At 40.0% G+C, this 17903-nt stretch overlaps 1 protein-coding gene across 4 annotated transcripts in view; it reads right to left on the bottom strand.

Annotated features, from left to right (window-relative positions):
* The window catches only part of zgc:77784 (uncharacterized protein LOC402947 homolog), a 59069-nt gene that overhangs the window by 21148 nt on the left and 20018 nt on the right, over nucleotides 1-17903 (bottom strand). For all 4 annotated transcript variants that reach the window (XM_047594971.1, XM_047594973.1, XM_047594970.1 and 1 more), the window contains exons 3-11: nucleotides 13719-13876; nucleotides 12402-12522; nucleotides 12180-12318; nucleotides 9988-10115; nucleotides 4761-4885; nucleotides 3303-3474; nucleotides 2747-2952; nucleotides 728-809; nucleotides 377-545 (exon numbers count right to left, since the gene is read on the bottom strand). In XM_047594971.1, coding sequence (XP_047450927.1) covers nucleotides 377-545; nucleotides 728-809; nucleotides 2747-2952; nucleotides 3303-3474; nucleotides 4761-4885; nucleotides 9988-10115; nucleotides 12180-12318; nucleotides 12402-12522; nucleotides 13719-13876 — 1300 coding nt within the window. The remainder of the gene's footprint in view (nucleotides 1-376; nucleotides 546-727; nucleotides 810-2746; nucleotides 2953-3302; nucleotides 3475-4760; nucleotides 4886-9987; nucleotides 10116-12179; nucleotides 12319-12401; nucleotides 12523-13718; nucleotides 13877-17903) is intronic.

The following is a 17903-nucleotide window of genomic DNA, read 5'->3' as shown; positions in this document are numbered from 1 at the left end:
CCTGCGCCTGGACTCTATTCTTTAAAAGAAAAAACACAATTCAATTTAACACAAAACAAACTAAAGTTTCCAAATATGGAAGAAAAAGTTTTTAATTAAATGCATCTTCTCTCTGAGATAAATTTTCGAAATGTTAAAAAAAAAATAAATTAAATAACCAAAATGTAGGAGGACGGTTTAATTTCTTCTGCAGTATGTAATTAAAAATAATTAGATTTCTGCATTTGCTGTGATTGAGAACATGAAGATATGTGCCACGGCTGAGCTTGACTTTTTACTTGAGCGGTGTCTGAGACGTGGTTTTCTTTGCCCGTCGATGCTCTCTTTTGGTCTTTTCTAACTATGGGGATTAGAAGCAGATTTAAAATGCCGATACCTGAAGGCCTCGATGATGTAGGAGGTGACTGCGGCTCCGCCTTCGTGTGGATTGGACTGCCAGGTGAGGGTGACTGTGTTTTTGGTCACATCCGTCACTACCGGCTTCTGCGGGGGTCCTGGAAGCTGGATGAACTCAGAAACTCTTGATACTGGAGAAGCTCCGTCTTCTGTTAGAGAAACAGTAAAAAAACCCATGTTAGACGTTTTGCCTGAATCGTGGCTCCGTTTGATCTCGTTAAGACTACAGGCTGTGCTCTTTATGAAGAACACTGGCAGAGGTGTAGTGCGAGAGTGACAGAGTGTGAAGTGTAACAGAGAGACGGGGTGGGGCGAGTTTTGGTCTAAGTACCTCTGACAGTCAACATCCCACTCCAGCTCGACTCCCCCGTGGCGCTGGATGCCACGCACGTGTACATCCCCGAGTCCACTTCCTGTTGAACAGCAGGCAACTTTTGAGCACCAAAGAAGAAGCTGAGAGAATAAAATCTGCGAGCATTTTTACATGTTGAAGGGTGCTTTGAATCTTGTTAAATGACAGATTGAAGCAAAGTTTTTACTTATTAGACTCCATGTTTTTAAGGTTGTTCTATTTTATTTTACTACTTTATACTTCTAAATCTGACAAGTATAGGTGCTAGTTATTTATTTTTTTATTTTTTACGGATTAATCATTTACATATAAAACAGGTCATATAACATATTATAATGAAGACATGACATTAACATGCATCATTCCATTTCAAGACCTTTTCAGAGAATGGTTTGACATATGCTTAGGAATACGCTAAAATAACTGGCGCATTTAAACTCACATAATTATAATTTTATGATGAATGCATTGCTTGAAAATGTATTATATAAACCACTATTTTTAACAAATTGAGTTGACCTGTTGCTCTAAGTTATTATATAGCCATTGTACCGAGTCTTCTAATTAGCACAGAGTTAATGTCTTTATATATTCTAGAGATGATACATGACAGAGTGTTAAATTAAATGGCACTTTTATCACCTGAAGGAAGCAAAAGAAAGCGGTAAAGGACACATTATTTTCTCACAAAAGTAACATGGAAAACTTCTTATTTACACAACCAGCAGTTTTTCCAAGTAAAACTTTGGCTTAATGCTCATGGGAGTGGTAAGAGTCAACTAAAACAGTGACACCGTGTAAATTAATAACCTTTTAGAGCTGCAGAATAGGGTGAAAATTTCCTTGAACCTTCATTCAAGCATCGATTGTAGCAGCTTTAAGTAAAGGATCCAAATACCCATTTAAAATTTAAATTGACGCCCACCTAAACATCTCCCCTCAGAAAAGTGTAATCTCATCCTCGGCGGCTCCGAAAGCGGCTACAGCTACTTTAAGTGACATACCACCACACTCTACCTGCCCCACCACTTAAGTGATGAACTGTACGCCTGCACGCTTCACTGATGCTCCGGCCGTATCCTGGCTCAGAGCCAGCCTGCTGGAACTATCATCAGACCATATGAGATCATCTACCGCAGTGTTGACCTCTGGCTGACAGACAACGCAGTGTGTGGGCAGGTGAACTTCTTTAGATGACTCCAACCCGTGCTAAAATATTGATGGCAGGTAGGGGCATCAGCAGGGTAAATATTTTTAGTCGCTCGCTCGTCATCTCCATTTCCCCTCTCCCCTCTCTCTGTTTTTTTTTTTTTTTTTTCTTACTTTGTCAACCCCTTGATGCCACACTAATGCATCTCTTCTGTTCCATTGAGCACATTGGCATGGCAGATTTCCCCCGCCTCGGCGGTGCATTGGACCAAGCCTTAATGCAGCAAGTTTTGCTGAGCACCACTGCTGAGAAACAGGATGGGGTGAGGAAGAGAGGAAGTGAATAAGCATAGTCTGGCTGGAGATTTAATTAAAAGCCAGTAAGATGATTAATAATCTATCGCTGAGCGAAAATGATGCCGCTTTTGCGCCGTCCTGCGTGCGCTCGCTGACCTCCAGGTGGGGTTATAGCACAAAGCGGCTTCTGACTGCTCCTCCATCAAAGCAGAACACATTAGCATTTACAAACAAGCGCCTTCATTAACATTACAATTACACACTGCATGAGCACATAATTGCGCTGGAGAGATACGCGCCGCCTTAGAGAGATTGGTCTTTGAAACTCGGTCTCACCTTAATTTTACAAACGAAAATGGGATTTCAGAAATGAGAAAATAAAGTGTCGCTATGAAGGTGACAGAAGGTCAGAGATCAGCGATGTTTACAGTGCTTCGTGCCGTTTTTATAATAGCAATTTGCTGCGCCGTCCTTCTCTTTAAGGGCAACTTTCAATGCTGATCCTTTTCATGCCTTTTCCAATAAACTGTCCACCCACACACGCGCACACACCTTTGCATCTGTGATTTGCAGCGTGCCGTTCTCAATCAAGGTCAGGCGAGGTTTATTTCCCTGAAGTCTCTCTCCATCCTTCTCCCAAGAAATCTTCACCGAAGTCCCTCCAATTACACGGCAATGCAGCTGAGCCGTCGCACCCCTAGATACAGTCCGGTTGGCCGGGCCCTGGCGAATGATCGGTGGGACGCGACCTGAGGGACCTACCAGGTTTAGGGGACAGGAGGCAGATTATTATTCCTGTTCCAATTAGCTAGCGACAGCCAGGAAAAGAGGAAATAAACATGTTAGAGTCAAAGGGTAAAAATACTTTATATGCTTAGTAGGCAGAAATCAACAGGCTGCATTGAAAATAAAAAAAAAGCTTAAGGCTGGTGCTTAAAAGTTGCCTGAGGAGGAGCATTAAGAATTATTTTCATCGCTCTTTTTCTGGCTTTATGAGGCGTACTGTTGTGAAGCTACTAAGTAATTAATGTGTATTCCCCTCATTAGACAATGGTACAGAATAAACAATGAACCTTTCCCAGGTTGAAGGTGTGGATTGAAGTCTCACCTCCTTCAACCTCCAGCAGCGCCTTGGTCAACACGCTTCCTGCCACACTGATGGCCTGGCAGATATAAAAGCCCGAGTCCTCGGGGTGGACGTCAGTGATGGTCAGCTCTCCGCTCATGGAAACAGAGTAACGGCCGGACTGTGATGGTGGCTGGCCGGGGAACAACAACATCTAAACAGCCAAACACAGACAATATACTGTCACAAAATTGGCACAAAAGTTTTCCAATACTAATGACATCAACCTGAGCTGTAGTTTGTGCTTTGTTCCTGGTAGTAGTAAGTTGTTTCAAGGTCGTCATTAAATACAACCTCCTATATGTGGCTAGTTTGACTCTTTGGATGAAAAGTCACTCAAATAATTTCTTATTAAAATAAATTCGGTTTTGCTCTATTCATTAACTGTACCTACTGCAGAGTTATCATCCTTTGCAACACATTTGATGTATATGAGGCATCCAAGACACAACCCATTAACTCGCAACCATAAAATCTAGATGAGATGGGTGGCTTTGTTGTTTTGGGGTTGCTGCCCACTAACAGACGTTTTATAGATGCCCCATCCTGTTTTTCTGTAAGTGAGACGGATGTGAACAAGGGGGGAGGGATGCAGCAATCCATCTATCCAACCATTTCATTCCTCTAAGAGGCTTAGATTTCAGTGGAGGGACCAAGGTTATAAGGCTACAGATAATCCCCCAAATACAGCAAAGAGCTCCGAAAACAGCCTCAACCGTCCTGCAGACTGAAGATTATTCACAAAATCGGAAGCTCGACTTCCTGTTTGCGCCACAATATGCTTCAGAAAACATCTGAGGCACCTCCACCAACTCCCTGATCCCGGCTGCCGTTGAGCAACGTTGTATTTATAGATGGAAGGAGGGCAGCGTTTGTCTGCAGGTTTGCCCCGGAGAAGCGGTTCCCACACCTGGTGTACTTCCTGCAAGCCCTCCCCTCCTTTTCCGCTTCTACTTCTTCAACCCACGGCCCGTCGCCATCATAGCACCGCGAGTTCTCGCCAACGCAGTACGACAATATCTCCCCAACACTTTGTCTCTGCTCACATCTCTGTGCCAAATGCGTTCGCCTCTCGCCTATTTTCCCTGGTAGAATGCGTCTCAAAGAGTGTGGGCAAACCAAAAAAAAAAAAAAAAGGTGCCAGAAAAAAAAGTAGGATTAAAAGTATGATTAAATCAGACAAAACCTGCTCATGTTGCAGTGAGTCATTGGCACCTTCAAAACAAAGAAGGTGTGAAACTCTGCTCCCTGAAATCATAAACAATACAGTATCAGAAAAGTTTACAAAAATCTCTCAGCCATGCAAAAATAACAACCTGAGGCTCGTTAGGGAGCAAACGCATCCATGTTCACTCATCCTGTGACTTGGAAACAGGAACTTACTGACCTGGATGTTTCTACTGCTGCAGCTTTGGAGGATACCATGTGCTCTGCTCCTACCTGGCTGCCCTCTTTCTGCCAGAAGATGGCAGGTGGAGGGTTTCCTGTGGTGCCGCATTGGAAGGTGATGCTCCTCCCCTGGGTGGCAATCTGGTCTCTGGGTTTTGTAGCAATCTGGGGTGGCACTGGAAGAAGAAAATGAGTGTGGCCACCCATTAAATGCCATACATCTGCATTTAAAAAAAAAAAAAAGGCTGCTTTTGAACTCTGTCCATCTGCTGTGCAATCAAACTCATTTCCTGATCTTTTAATGAATGGCGGAAGAAGTGTTCATTTCCTTTACTCAACCTCTTAACCGGACCGATTATGAGTCGAGTGAAAATCCTGTGTCAGTTTAATGTGAATCCAATCTGTACGTTATTTGAAAGCACATATCTTTGTAGTCCTGTCTAAAAAAGAAGACATCTTTAGACAAGTCTAAATAAATATTATGACTATGACTGTTAAAAACGAGCCTTAAGAAGTTCAAATCATGGTTAATAGGTTTTTTAAAAAAAATCAGTAGATGTTCATATCGTCAGCGTACATAAAATTTTATTTATTCAAATTGGTTGCTGTGTATATGGAACACGTGCACACATTAAGATGTCAGTATTAGCATGGAATTTCATTCAGTTTCATAGAACTGCCAGTCCAATCCATACACTGTATAAATATATTTGTTTATATCTTCCACCTCTCACGGGCTGACAGACCACTTCACAGAGTGGTTGGCATGGCAACTTACAGTCATCACAATGTCACATCCTGTTTCTATAGCATCAAATAATTAACTAAACCGAAAACCTTTCAGAATATTTGACGCTTGAATAAGCATCAGTATTATATTAACCAGGGCTCTGAAGTTTTGAACTTAGCTTGGAGTGAGATTTATTTTTTTTATTCATAGATAATGTATCCGTATATTAATAAAATAAAGGACAAATTCCTTTAAGTCAAATAAAGTGTTCCTTTATTATGACTTCTAGGACAAGCAGTTATGTTTGCGGGAGGCGAGATTACGTGGCTGCTATTTCACCTGGCAACAAAAAATACTATTTTCTGATTGGTTGTGACCTGTACTGCAGTCAGACACCAGGGGGAGCTCTACTTGCTTTGCCTTTACTGGTTCCGCCTCCATTTTTATTTACAGTCTATGGTCCAATCAAATGATTAAGGGGTGGGATGTCAAGAATTAGTGCAGCCTGTAGAGAAGAGGTGGCTATGTGGTGACGATACTACGTTTAATGTACCTCTAAACCAATTACCAGTAGTGGATGCAGAGTGCACCAAGGGGTAAAAGTATATAATGTGACTTGCCAACGGTAAGTGCATCCGTCACAATGCTGTAAAGCACACATGAGCATATATTGACCTTTAACCACCAAATTATGATCAGTTCATCATTGAGCCCAAAAGAACATTTCTACCAAACATGAAGAGATTTCCTCAAGGTGTCTTTAGATATTGCGTTGCGTCGACTCTGAGGCATAAAAACGTTATTCTACAGAAATATGTGAAATATATAATTTCATCTATGGCCTTATTAAAATTATTAAAAATGTCAACGCCTAATTTAGATGCAAGCTTTAACTAGATTATATACAATGTGAAGTCTATGTGGTTACCAATCTATGGGTGTAGCATTTCCAAAGGGTAACGAGATAAATGCACAGAGTAGTAAGATGATTAATGTGGTAGGAAAGAAGAAGCAGAGAGAGCTGCTAACATAATATGAAACGTCATAATATAAAAACTACTAAGCGCAGTAGAGTGTATGTCATGTATTTGGTTACTTGCTGCTGCTGTTAACCTGATCAATAAAGAACTCATTAGCTCCTAAAATCTGGGATATTCTCTTTAACCTTTTGAGCTCTTTGATCAATCTCGTAGTCTCTCATCGCTGTCTCATCTTTAATGAGAGAAATAACCTCCATGTCCTCTATAAAGAAAAGAAGAAAAAAAAACAGACCATCGCACCACAAACCAGCACCATCCTCATGACATTTACTCAGTTATTTTGGGAACGGTCTGAATAGAGCTGCCAATTTCCAGCTCAGGGTCAGATCACCGCGTTATCCACATCATCACATCCTCTGTAGATTTACGCTGACCAGCGCCTCCGACCTCCCGCCCGAATAATTGGCTCTCACTTCCCGCCAAATGAGAAGCTCCTCTGGTCTGGATTCATCCTCTACGCAAGTCTCTGCACAGCGCATATGCACACAAACGCAAACACAAATTTGGCTCAACGCACCAGGGATCTGAGTCATCTCTGTCGTGTCTTCACATTCTCACTGTATGTTGCACAGAAGACATCTCACATTCCTGTCAACATCAAAGTGTTGGGTTGAGGTTTTTGTGAATTTTGTTTTCTTGTGATCCTATAATGTCTTTAAATAAATGTGTTAATCTCTTATAGCATCGGGTGTCTCTCTTTATTTTTGAACTCTCAGATATTAGACCGTCTTTCCTTCAGGCTGTTTCTAGGACACAGTCTTTAATGTGACACTCGCTTGGTCTTTTTTTAATTTTTTATTTATTTATTTTTTTTTAATTTGCATTAGATATACTGAGATATATTTTAGTCATGTGGTTTGTAGTTTCATGTCAAACAGCTGGTGTAAAACACTGTCTTGGAGAGAGGATATTTTTTTATTGGAGTATGGAGCCTTGGCGTAGACAATTATAGATAAAAATGGTCGGATTATCAGTGTTCACGGATTTTGTATCTGATTTATGGCTTATCTCGTGTTTTTTTTTTTTTTTTTTTTAAACACATTATCTGATCCAACCTGTATCTAAATTCCATATTTTAGTTTATCTGCTCATTTTTATGGGATAATACAGAGGATTTTCCAGAAAATCGAAAGAGTGTGTTTCCATTAGGTGAGTGTGTAACAGCAATCAGGACGGTCTTTGCACATGAAACTAAAAAAATAAAAAATAAATTAAAGCATGTTAATGGTTTAAAGAAAGTCTTTGCAATACTACACTTTAGGAGGTACTAGTACTACAGCTACTGCAAAACACTAACAACAATAGCTACAAGCACAACATCTAATGTAAATTAAAGAGGCATTCCACCAAGTCTGCACATTACTACTTGTGTAGTTTCTACTTGTGTATTAATACCTTCCATTTATTCCATACTGCTTTAAATTTCTATTTTACTCTGTGGTACCGTGCGGCAATCATTCACAACTTGGAAACTACCAACTGGTGAAGTGAATAACACTGATGATCAAATTTGGATTTAACGTTCTTCTTGACGGCACCAAAAAGGTGGCAAGGAGGTGTTCATTGCATCCTGCTGCCATATATAAGCGACAGACATGGAAAAAGGTGATACATCAAACTAGGCCACTTTCTTCTATTACTCTGTGGTCCAGTTATGATGCTCACATCCGTTGTGTTAACATACTTATCTGTTGGACTGGACCACATGGGCCAGCCTTCACTCTTTACTCGCATCAATGAGTCATGTCTGCCAATGAACCTGTGACCGCTTTTCCTTCCTTGGACAACTTTGGATTTTTTTTCGTTGACCACTGTAGACTGGGAACACCACGACAGCCATCGCAATTTGTCCCTTGTCAGAGTCGCTCAAGTCCTACCGCTTCAGCAGATTCTCCCTGCTTCTAACACGTCAACTTTCAGGACAAAATGTTCACTTGTTGCCTGATATATCCCACCAACTGACAGGTGTCGTGATAATTAGATAATCACTGTTATCCACTTGACCAGTGACTATGACCAATCATCCGTTAAGCGTCTGATAGGTGTATTTCCAGTTTTCATCTTTAGTTTTGTCTCTTTTGTCTCGACATCTGCCAGAAATTCATGTGAAATCCTTGGACCTCTGATCCACACTGAAAGGGTTTGAAAGGCGCTACAGAAATCAACCTTCGTTAGTTACTCCTGAAGCTGTTGGAGGATCTTCGTCTGAACAAACGAAGTAACCTTAACACTCTAACCTACAAATTTACAGCAAAAAAAGTTGTGGAGCACACAAAAGATTTATGGAGGATGTAACAATAAATTCTATAGCAATGCATTATGGGGAATGCAGTTCATCGATTTTCAGCCCTCCAAAGGCTGGAATGCCCCTTTAATAACACCCCTTTATTACAGTTCACTTCAGCTCCCGTCAACATGATTGATGAGCAGCAATAATAGCTGTTTCTAGAATAAGAGTTCAAATGGTTAGTGATGCAAAATGAGGACAAACTGCGTCCTTGTTTACGCCCAAGACTTAAATGTAGTTGTAAATAAATCGCTGCATTCTGAACTGCTGTAGCTGCAAATGAGAAGAGGATTTCCGTGGTGTCACGTTATCCTCACACATTCCCCTCGACACAGCAGATGTGTGTTCGATAGGAGTCCATAATCTGGCGTGCATTAAGTCACTGTGTCTGAGGCTTACTTAATGCATGCCCGCAGCAACAGGCATGTCATCAACATGTCAGCACCTAATGGAAGAACTTATTTACACCATTAAGCATTGATTGTTGCTTTTAAAAACCATTAGAAGGAAAGATAAGTTTTTTTTTCTACATAAATGAGCAACACAAATGCCTTTTTGTATTAGGAAGGATTTAGATGGAAAGTGAACTTACAGAACGGGCCGACTGGAATGATGATAGGGTTTGAAACATGATGGGGGGAGAGATGGAAGATTAATGAGATGGATGAAACGCTGAGCTGCTCAACAAAAAGCATAGCACACACAAAAAAAAACAAAAAACAAAATACAAAGAAAGAAGTGAATACAAAAATGCTCTGTTTGGATTTTATTTACACTGATGAAAGCAGTAGCGGATGAAATAGTCTGAGACTATTTAAACCAAGACACAGAGTGAAGGGTACAGAGAGCGAGGCGGAGAGAGAGGCAGGAAGAAAGAGGGAGAGTCATGTCTTATTAATACTGCCACTGGTCTCTGGTGAGTGAGTTAAAGCACACAGCTACCAAACATCTGTCAAATGGCATAATCCATACGATTTAGCATAAGCTCCTGGCAGCACCGCTGGACGGGGAGTCACCAAGATGCACTGATACAAAAACACTCTGAGCATCCAACATCAAGTGGGAGCAGGTTTTAATATAATGCGGTTGACATGTGGCGTTACCTTATGCTTTAATGTTGTCATGTGTTAAGACGGCCTTGGACTGAGAGCTTTTTTTTCATGCTCGCCTAAGTAGGTAGGTGTGTGTGTTCACATACAATATGCATGATGTGTCTCATACCATGGACCTGCAACATGGCTGAAGCCTCAGTCTTGCCCACACTGTTCTCTGATGTGCAGGTGTACGTCCCTTCGTCCTGTTCCTTCACGCGGAGCAAACGAAGGCTGTTGCCGTTGCGTATTTCAAACCTTGGAACGAGAGAAGACAGACATATTGAGATATGTAACGAGGAAATAATGTCATTTCTTTTACTGTCAATACTGTCACTCAGCCTGTGGCAATATTTTTATTTAGTCAACGGTATTACCTTGAAACAACTGGAACAGTGTGATCTTAGATATTGTTTAGATATTGTCAAGGGAAAATTCTTAAAAGTGCATTACAAACGTGTCACTCTGTGTTACTTTTTATCTCTTAACTGGATTAAATACAAAGAATTATTTAAAATACTAATGCGAAACAGGCTACAGACACATAATTCAGCAGTCTGTGTTTATGCAATGAATAAAACCAGCTTAATTTGCTTTATTTCATGGACTCATATTCCTCTGAAGGAAGAGATAAAAGAAATGTAAGATAAAAGATATGTCAAAGATGAAAGACAGAAGCATGAAAACCCCCCAATTGCATGAAACTTTCATCATCACAATTATCTGTTTTTAAAGTACACAAATAAACTCTTACACTGCAATTTTTTGTTTATATTTTCTGCAGGTTTTGGCAAGACTGTCCAACAACTGCATTTATAGATAAGGTTTCTTATCAGTGCCTCATATGTGGGCACATTACTGCCAACAAATGTGTGACTAGCGCCTTACCATCTTGTTCAAAAAAATACTCATACAAGGTATCTGCAACAATTAGCAAGTTTAATCAAGACCAAGATATTTTTAATACCCTATAAAAAAAAAAAAACGGAAAAAAAAATACCAGTACATATTAGTATTTAAAAAGCACACATTTAATGAATATTACTGATTCTGCTGTTCCAACTGTTTATAACTATATAAATATAATGACTGTATAATGACTATCTTAATATTCAAATTTGGCATGAAAAGTTGAACTTGTTGAACTTGTAGAAAAAAAAAACATATATGTATAAATATGAAGCTAATGCTTGCTTCTTGATGTATTAGCCTAGTATACAATTAGTATACAATTAGCTCTGTCCTAAGGTGAATTATACACCTACCAGGCAAACTGGTATAAAATGTATAATGTCCATCAGCTAGGTTTGCTGCTATAGTCAGAGGAGCCTATCACAAGGACAGATAACAGGTATCCTACATCTAAAGGTAAACTTATACCTATATAAGTAGAAAATATACACCAAATGTATATCCAGACTAGCTGACAATTAGATTAATTTAGCATGAAGGCAGATAGCAGCTAGCCTAGCTCTGTTCAATCCTAAAATATACATCTACATAGTTAGCTGCCAGTTAGAACACCTTAGTATGAAAACCAATAACAGCTAGACTGGTTAGCCTAGCCGTTCAATAGTAAAATATACATCTACATGGGTAGCTGCCAGTTAGAATAGCTTAGCATAAATCATATCCACAGCTAGCCCGAATGTTCCCAAAGGCAAAATATACACTAAGGCAATGCGCTGGTTAGATTAGCATAGCATAAATGCTGTAAACAGTCTCTGTTCAAAAGTAAAATACAAACCTACTATTCTTATTATATTAGTCATATTAGCTTAGCATGAAACCAAATAACAGCTAGCCTTGCTCTGTGGGAAATTAAAAATCCACACTAACAACATCTTTAAATCTTTCAAATCTAGGCTAATGTACTCACTAACTGTTCTTACACTGATATTCAGTCTTCTTTACATTTAATTATGAATAGATTTATTTTTAACATTAAATTTAAATATTACAGAGCAGCACTACAGGGAAACCCCTGACAAAACCTGAACCTGCATTGATTCATGAATAAACATAATATAATTTTTGAAAGTATAAAGCATAATTGTTTGACAGACTTAACTATATGCACTGTATTCACTTTGGGAAAAAAAATGTGGTCAGAGATTTGGTCTGTCAACTAACAAATTCTCTTTGGTCAGCCTTTTCCATTATGTACTTGTTTCAGCAGACTGATAGAAAGACATGAATTAATGAACAGTTACTCCATATGTGTTTTCTGGGTCACATGTGTGAATGACCCAATGGTCGACTCGACTCGAAATCTGTGAATATGATTCAGTCTTTATGTTCATCACCCGTCTGTCCACTCACCTCCCGCGGGGAAGCTCTCCTTCCTCTCGCCGCCATCGCACAGTAGGAGCAGGATCTCCGTGAACCTCACATAGGAAGTCGACGGTCTCCTCCTCCATGACCACCTGATTCACCGGCCTCCGCACCAACACGGGTCGCTCTATAGGACAAAAGAGAAAGAGGCCTGAGACATGTCCTCTATGTTCAAGTCCTCAGCGGATCTTCAAATTATCAGGAGCTCACCATACACCACCAGCTCTGCAGGATCACTGTCCCTCTCTCCGACCATATTGGTGCCCACACAAACATACATGCCAGCGTCGCTCTTCCTGGTATGAGAGATCATCAGTTTGCCTCCACGCATCTGAAAAAAAACCCACAATGACATAAGTTACAAACATAAGTTATAAACACACCAAAAAAGATACAAGTCAACGTCATCATCTCAGACTTTAATGGAGATGCCCGGATTTGACTTGCACTGTTATGAATCATTAATGCTTCATATTCAAAGCACGGTATGAGTCATTCTAGTGTTCTTCTGCAAAGAGGTGGACTGTAGTGTCCCTGATAGTTTAACTGCATGTTCTGATACTTTCACTTGGGTAGGGTACTCTAAGACAAGCGATTCCCCTCCAGCACTGTTTCTTGTGCGAATGTAAACAATATCTATTATCAGATACAATACCTTTCAACAACTCGACATCATGTCCAGTTGTTTTCTTCACACATGAGAGAACAGAACAAAAGTGACAGCACAATCGGAGGGATTTTCCGGTCCATAGGACACCAAGGTGTCAGCTTTGAATTATTGTCAACAGAAACTATTCCGTTTAACTGCAGTCTAAATGAATGCCTCTCGCCCTCCTATAACGAATTTCTCCAGGACTGTTGAATATTGGAACATTTACAAGTCCAAAGAAATCAATGACAAACCAAAGTCAGTACATTTATACACTAATTTAAGCTATTTTGTTTGGCAAAAATGTCTCTCAAAGTTCTGCCTTTTCCATCTGTTTTGGGTGTAGGTGTAGTGCATATATTTATATATTGAAAACCAAAATACTAAGTAACTTCTTTTAAAAAAAGCACAATAAGTCTTACTCAAAGATGAGAGGATTGAGCCTTTGCATCAGCAGGGTGTATGTGGGATTAACTTAAAATAAACTGCTGTGTCCATGCTCATTTCAAGAATGTGTGATCAGATGCTGCCAAAAAACAAAACTAAAAAAAAAGAAAAAAAAATAGCATTTGTTAGTAGGTTGTTAGTCTTTTGACTGGATTTATTAAATTGAGAGGCATTCAAAATATCACCAGACATGTGCACAAAATTAAATATCACACATCGGAAAACACTGATTCATGCAATGCTGTTGTATTTTATTCTGTAGAAAATTTTCAGACGTAAACACTGTAGTTGTTCTGTGCATCGCTTCATCCATTTTTATAAAGTTTAGCCTGACATACAGTGTAAGTTATATGTGGAAATGTTGGGATATCCACTATATTGTGTCGAAATTATTTGAGAACGTAGTTTGTAGTGTTTATTTATGAACTCACAGAGATGCGTTCATCCTTGGCGCTGACTCGGATGTTGTTGCGTTTCCATGACACGACGGGCTCGGGGTGACCACGCGGCGGCACACACTCCAACACGGCAGGCTCACCCGCAGCCACCACCACGTCACTCGGGGCCTGCCGGAAATCATCTCTCAGGACTAAGAAGAAAGCACAAAGAAATCTAATTAGCCTCCGAAGCCCTGCGCATCTGATGTATTTAAAACAAAGCCTGGAAATCACATCTGCAGATCAGGTGCAGCAGCAAAAGCCACGTGACCAGTAACATCAAGTGAAATGACAGTTTGTCTTGGAAGTAATTTAGGCTGCTTTTTCCTTGGGTGAATCAGGGAGAGTGTGACAACACAAGCTTATTGAAAGAAAGTCGATTATTGTGTTTGCAGGCGCATGACTGCACAAATCCCCAGCAACTTCCTTGTTAGACTGCTGCTGGTTTTAATGTTTCCCAAAGCCCATGTCCTACTCCGCTGTCTCTCCTGTCAGAGCAGATGAATAATGCACAGCTCTCCGTCCAACATGGAGTAAACAAATAACAGCGCATTCATAATTTAGTCCATGTATGAGGGGGGTGAAAATGGCCTCTGCATTAATGAAAGGATTGTGTGTCTAATTTAAATTGCTATCTAACAAATCTGCGGCACAGCCCAGACTTGAGTAAAATCTGCACTGCACTGTGAAAGAGCAGAGCCTATCTGAAGTTTGAGCTCCCGCCACACAGCGGATGACGACAGGATGAGAAGGATGACACGGCGACCTTTGATATCTTCTAATCTTTTGCTGTGACTGACAGATGAAAGCCTCGGCGTGAACCGTGAGCCGAGCTTTCTCATGAGACCTCCTGTACAATGGAAACGCAGCGCTGACAGGCCCGCGTTTTCAAACGCACACGTGGACACACAAAAATTGCTTCACTCGTCACGTCGGATCAGATCCTGCAGCCACAGCCTACAGGCCTTTTTTTTTTTTTTTTTTTCCTCCACCAAAGTGTTTTATTCCAGCATAATCAATCAATACCGTCTCCTTTTACACTTTCATGAATATTTTAGCGATCATTCACGGATACAAAGATGAAAGATCTTTAGCATTTTTTCAGTTTAAGTTTAACGTTACATAAGCTGTAATGTGAACATTGCAGATTAGCTTGCAGTAGCATCCTGATGTTTTCAAATGTAATGTGACATTTAAATGCCCCCGGGTAGATCACCTTAGAGAGAAATGTGGACTGAGGTGAGTTTAGGGTAATGTTAATGACTCCTGCACTTTATTTGGTTTTGGCACATGTGTTTCTGAGTTATGTTTGCCAATATAACTGAGATTTCCTGGAAGGATATTACTACCATGTTGGGAGAGCTTAAATATGGACATTTTTACTATTTGGATTTAAAGCAACTTCATGAAAAATGAGTCAAAACACAAGTTACATCCGCATATAGTGAGAAATGACGTTAGCTTGTGCCCCTTCACGTATTAAAATCCACGCAGGAAGATGAACTATTCATTTCTAAGAATTAATTAACAGGTAATATTTAAAATCCCCAGAAGGTATAACATAAAAGTATCTCCAGAGTCCTTCTAATCATCCGAATGAAAAGATACTCCGCCTGTTATATGACCAAAAAAGATCTTCTTCCATTCAATAGAGATGACAGCCCTGTGGCGATCTGTGGATGCAGCTAAGCTAAGACATTCATTTTTTTTTATGCACCGGACAAAGCATTTTTTCACATAGATGAGATGATAGAAGCCTCATTCAGGATGCTGGAGATACTTTTATAAGAAGTGTTTTAAAAAACCTCGCCAGTTTAATTAACTTTCAGAAGAAGTGGTTGAAACTGGACCTTGCGTCTGTTTTTATATTAAAGAGATATGAAAGAGACAAATAGTGTTGTGCACGGATCATCATCTAGTGAAAATGCTGATTTATTTTAGGACATGTGCAGCCAAACAGCCGCAAACTTGCATCGTTACAGAAAGTACATATTCATCTTCCTTCAGAGCTTTACCAAACATTAAAAAATAAACAAAGAGGTGTGTTAGCATTAGTTTGAAGAAGCCAGTTATAAGTGGTAAAATCCACTAGCTAAAAGCGTAATTCACAAACACACTGACTAAACCTGCCAAGTTATCATATATTATTGTGGTATGTAACAGCGTAGTTTGAATCATAGGCTTTAATAGAGTAAATTATAATATACATTTTAAAATACAATGAAGAGCTGTAGTGCGTTTGACTGAACCAACAGATTTGAAAAGCAGAAGATGAAGTCATACCTTAAGCTACTTCTTAGGTTACGTTCTGGAGGGCTGTCAGATACGTTTATGGATGTTGTTGTTTTGGTGTAGTTACGACCAAAAGTAACACTATTTCAGCTCCAAAAATAAATAACTAATATTTGAAATCACTCCTCGTCATCCTTTTAACGTCTAGTCGGAGGCTACAGTATTGTATGACATTACTTTTACTTGTCAGTAAAGCTCCTAGCATTAACATCTTTTATTAAGCTACATTTACCATAACTGAAATGAACTAAAACTACTGTAAACTAACTGGAACTGAGGCTAATCCACTTTTCCAAATCCATACTAGTTCGTACGGATCATTGTCAAATCCAATTGTCCTTAATTCAGTCTGATAATCCACATTTTTCGCTGTTTCGCTGTATCTACTGCCACATTTCACCATATTTTTGTCACTCAGGTGGGCGTGGCCCCAGGTGGCAGTGACATCAATGCATACTTTCTATTTCTACTATTCGTCAAAGTACAAACACACCATTCTATTATTAATTCTAGATGAACGTGTCTTTGTGAAAATGTTAGTGTGTTCGACTCAGCTGTCTGTTTCTATTCTGATGAATTTGTTCTCTAAGCCAATTTCCATCAGTGACTCATCCAAACGCTGATTAAACAGGCTATACTGGGGGTCTGACTGGTGCCAGTGCAAAACAAACCAGAAAAGCTAGGGGCGCAGACGCTTACCGGCAAACCAACCCTGGAAAATGACCAACTGTCAACTTTGCATTCTTAAGAAGTAGTGACTGTCTTGTAAACCGGGCTATTTCAACTTCCTCTAAATTGACCGTCTGCTAATGACTCTGAGTACATAACTAAATCAATGCCGCATTAATTATCCACCAGTGTGTCTGACACCTCTTTGTCAATATGGAGAGCCTGGCCTTGGATATAGCATCGATAGTCAGACCTACTGGGAATGAATAAAATCTTGTCTGAAATGACTTCATCACAAATGTTCAGAGACAGAAAATCATTTCTCACCCTCGGCTGACAGGCGTAGGTAAGCAGCGATAAATATTCCAAAATTTTAAGAGAAGTGACAGACATGTTTTTCTCTCAGGTTTGAAATAAACGTCAGTCATCATTATATTTATTTTCTATAACTGAACTTCATGGAAATTAAATACAAGTCGCTCTCTTTGCTCAACCGAAAATTGGATTTTTTTTTTCTCTTCCGGTTTTCAAATGCTCTAACATTCGATAAACAGAAAAGGAGAACTTCTAACGTCTTTCACATTATTAAACTTCCTATAACACTGCACTGATACTGCAATTATTATTCATAGTCAAACAACTCACCTCAGAGCGGGTGATTTTGTGCTGAAGGGGGAACCAGAAATTTGGTGGCTGGCGTGAAGTATGTGGCGTGTACATGTGCCACGGAGAAAGACAAAAAATATCCTCGAAAAACTGGGCAGATAAAGGAGGCTTTTCGGGAGCAACAGCAAAGACATGAGTGGAATACACCCAACAACGGCACTCAAACGCCTCCCAAAGGTCTGCTCGCCAAATCATCCTGACCCTGTTCACTTGGCTGCCTGTTTCAAATGCTTTGCTGAGCTGAAGGGCTAATTGAAAGCACTGCATTATTTTTAGACCTCGGTCTGAAAAGCCTGGTTAGATGAGCGCGGAGAGAGACCTTTGTTTCACTGCCATGGTGACTGAAGTGAAAAAGTTATGGGCAGGGAGCTAATCCCCGAACCTCACACACACACACACACACATACACAGACACAAATATACCAAGATAACCCACGCACGTACAGTACATGCACACACCGTCAGCACTTGAATCCCGGAGTCCCCGGGCACAGACTCTGAGAAAAGTGGGACATATGAGGTTTGAAACACATGCCAGAGAGCAGAATATAT

Source organism: Mugil cephalus, chromosome 9, assembly GCF_022458985.1.
Source record: "Mugil cephalus isolate CIBA_MC_2020 chromosome 9, CIBA_Mcephalus_1.1, whole genome shotgun sequence".
NCBI classification, from domain to species: Eukaryota; Metazoa; Chordata; class Actinopteri; order Mugiliformes; family Mugilidae; genus Mugil; species Mugil cephalus.
The sequence above is the reverse complement of the archived record's forward strand: the minus strand, read 5'-3'. Positions and strand labels throughout refer to the sequence as shown.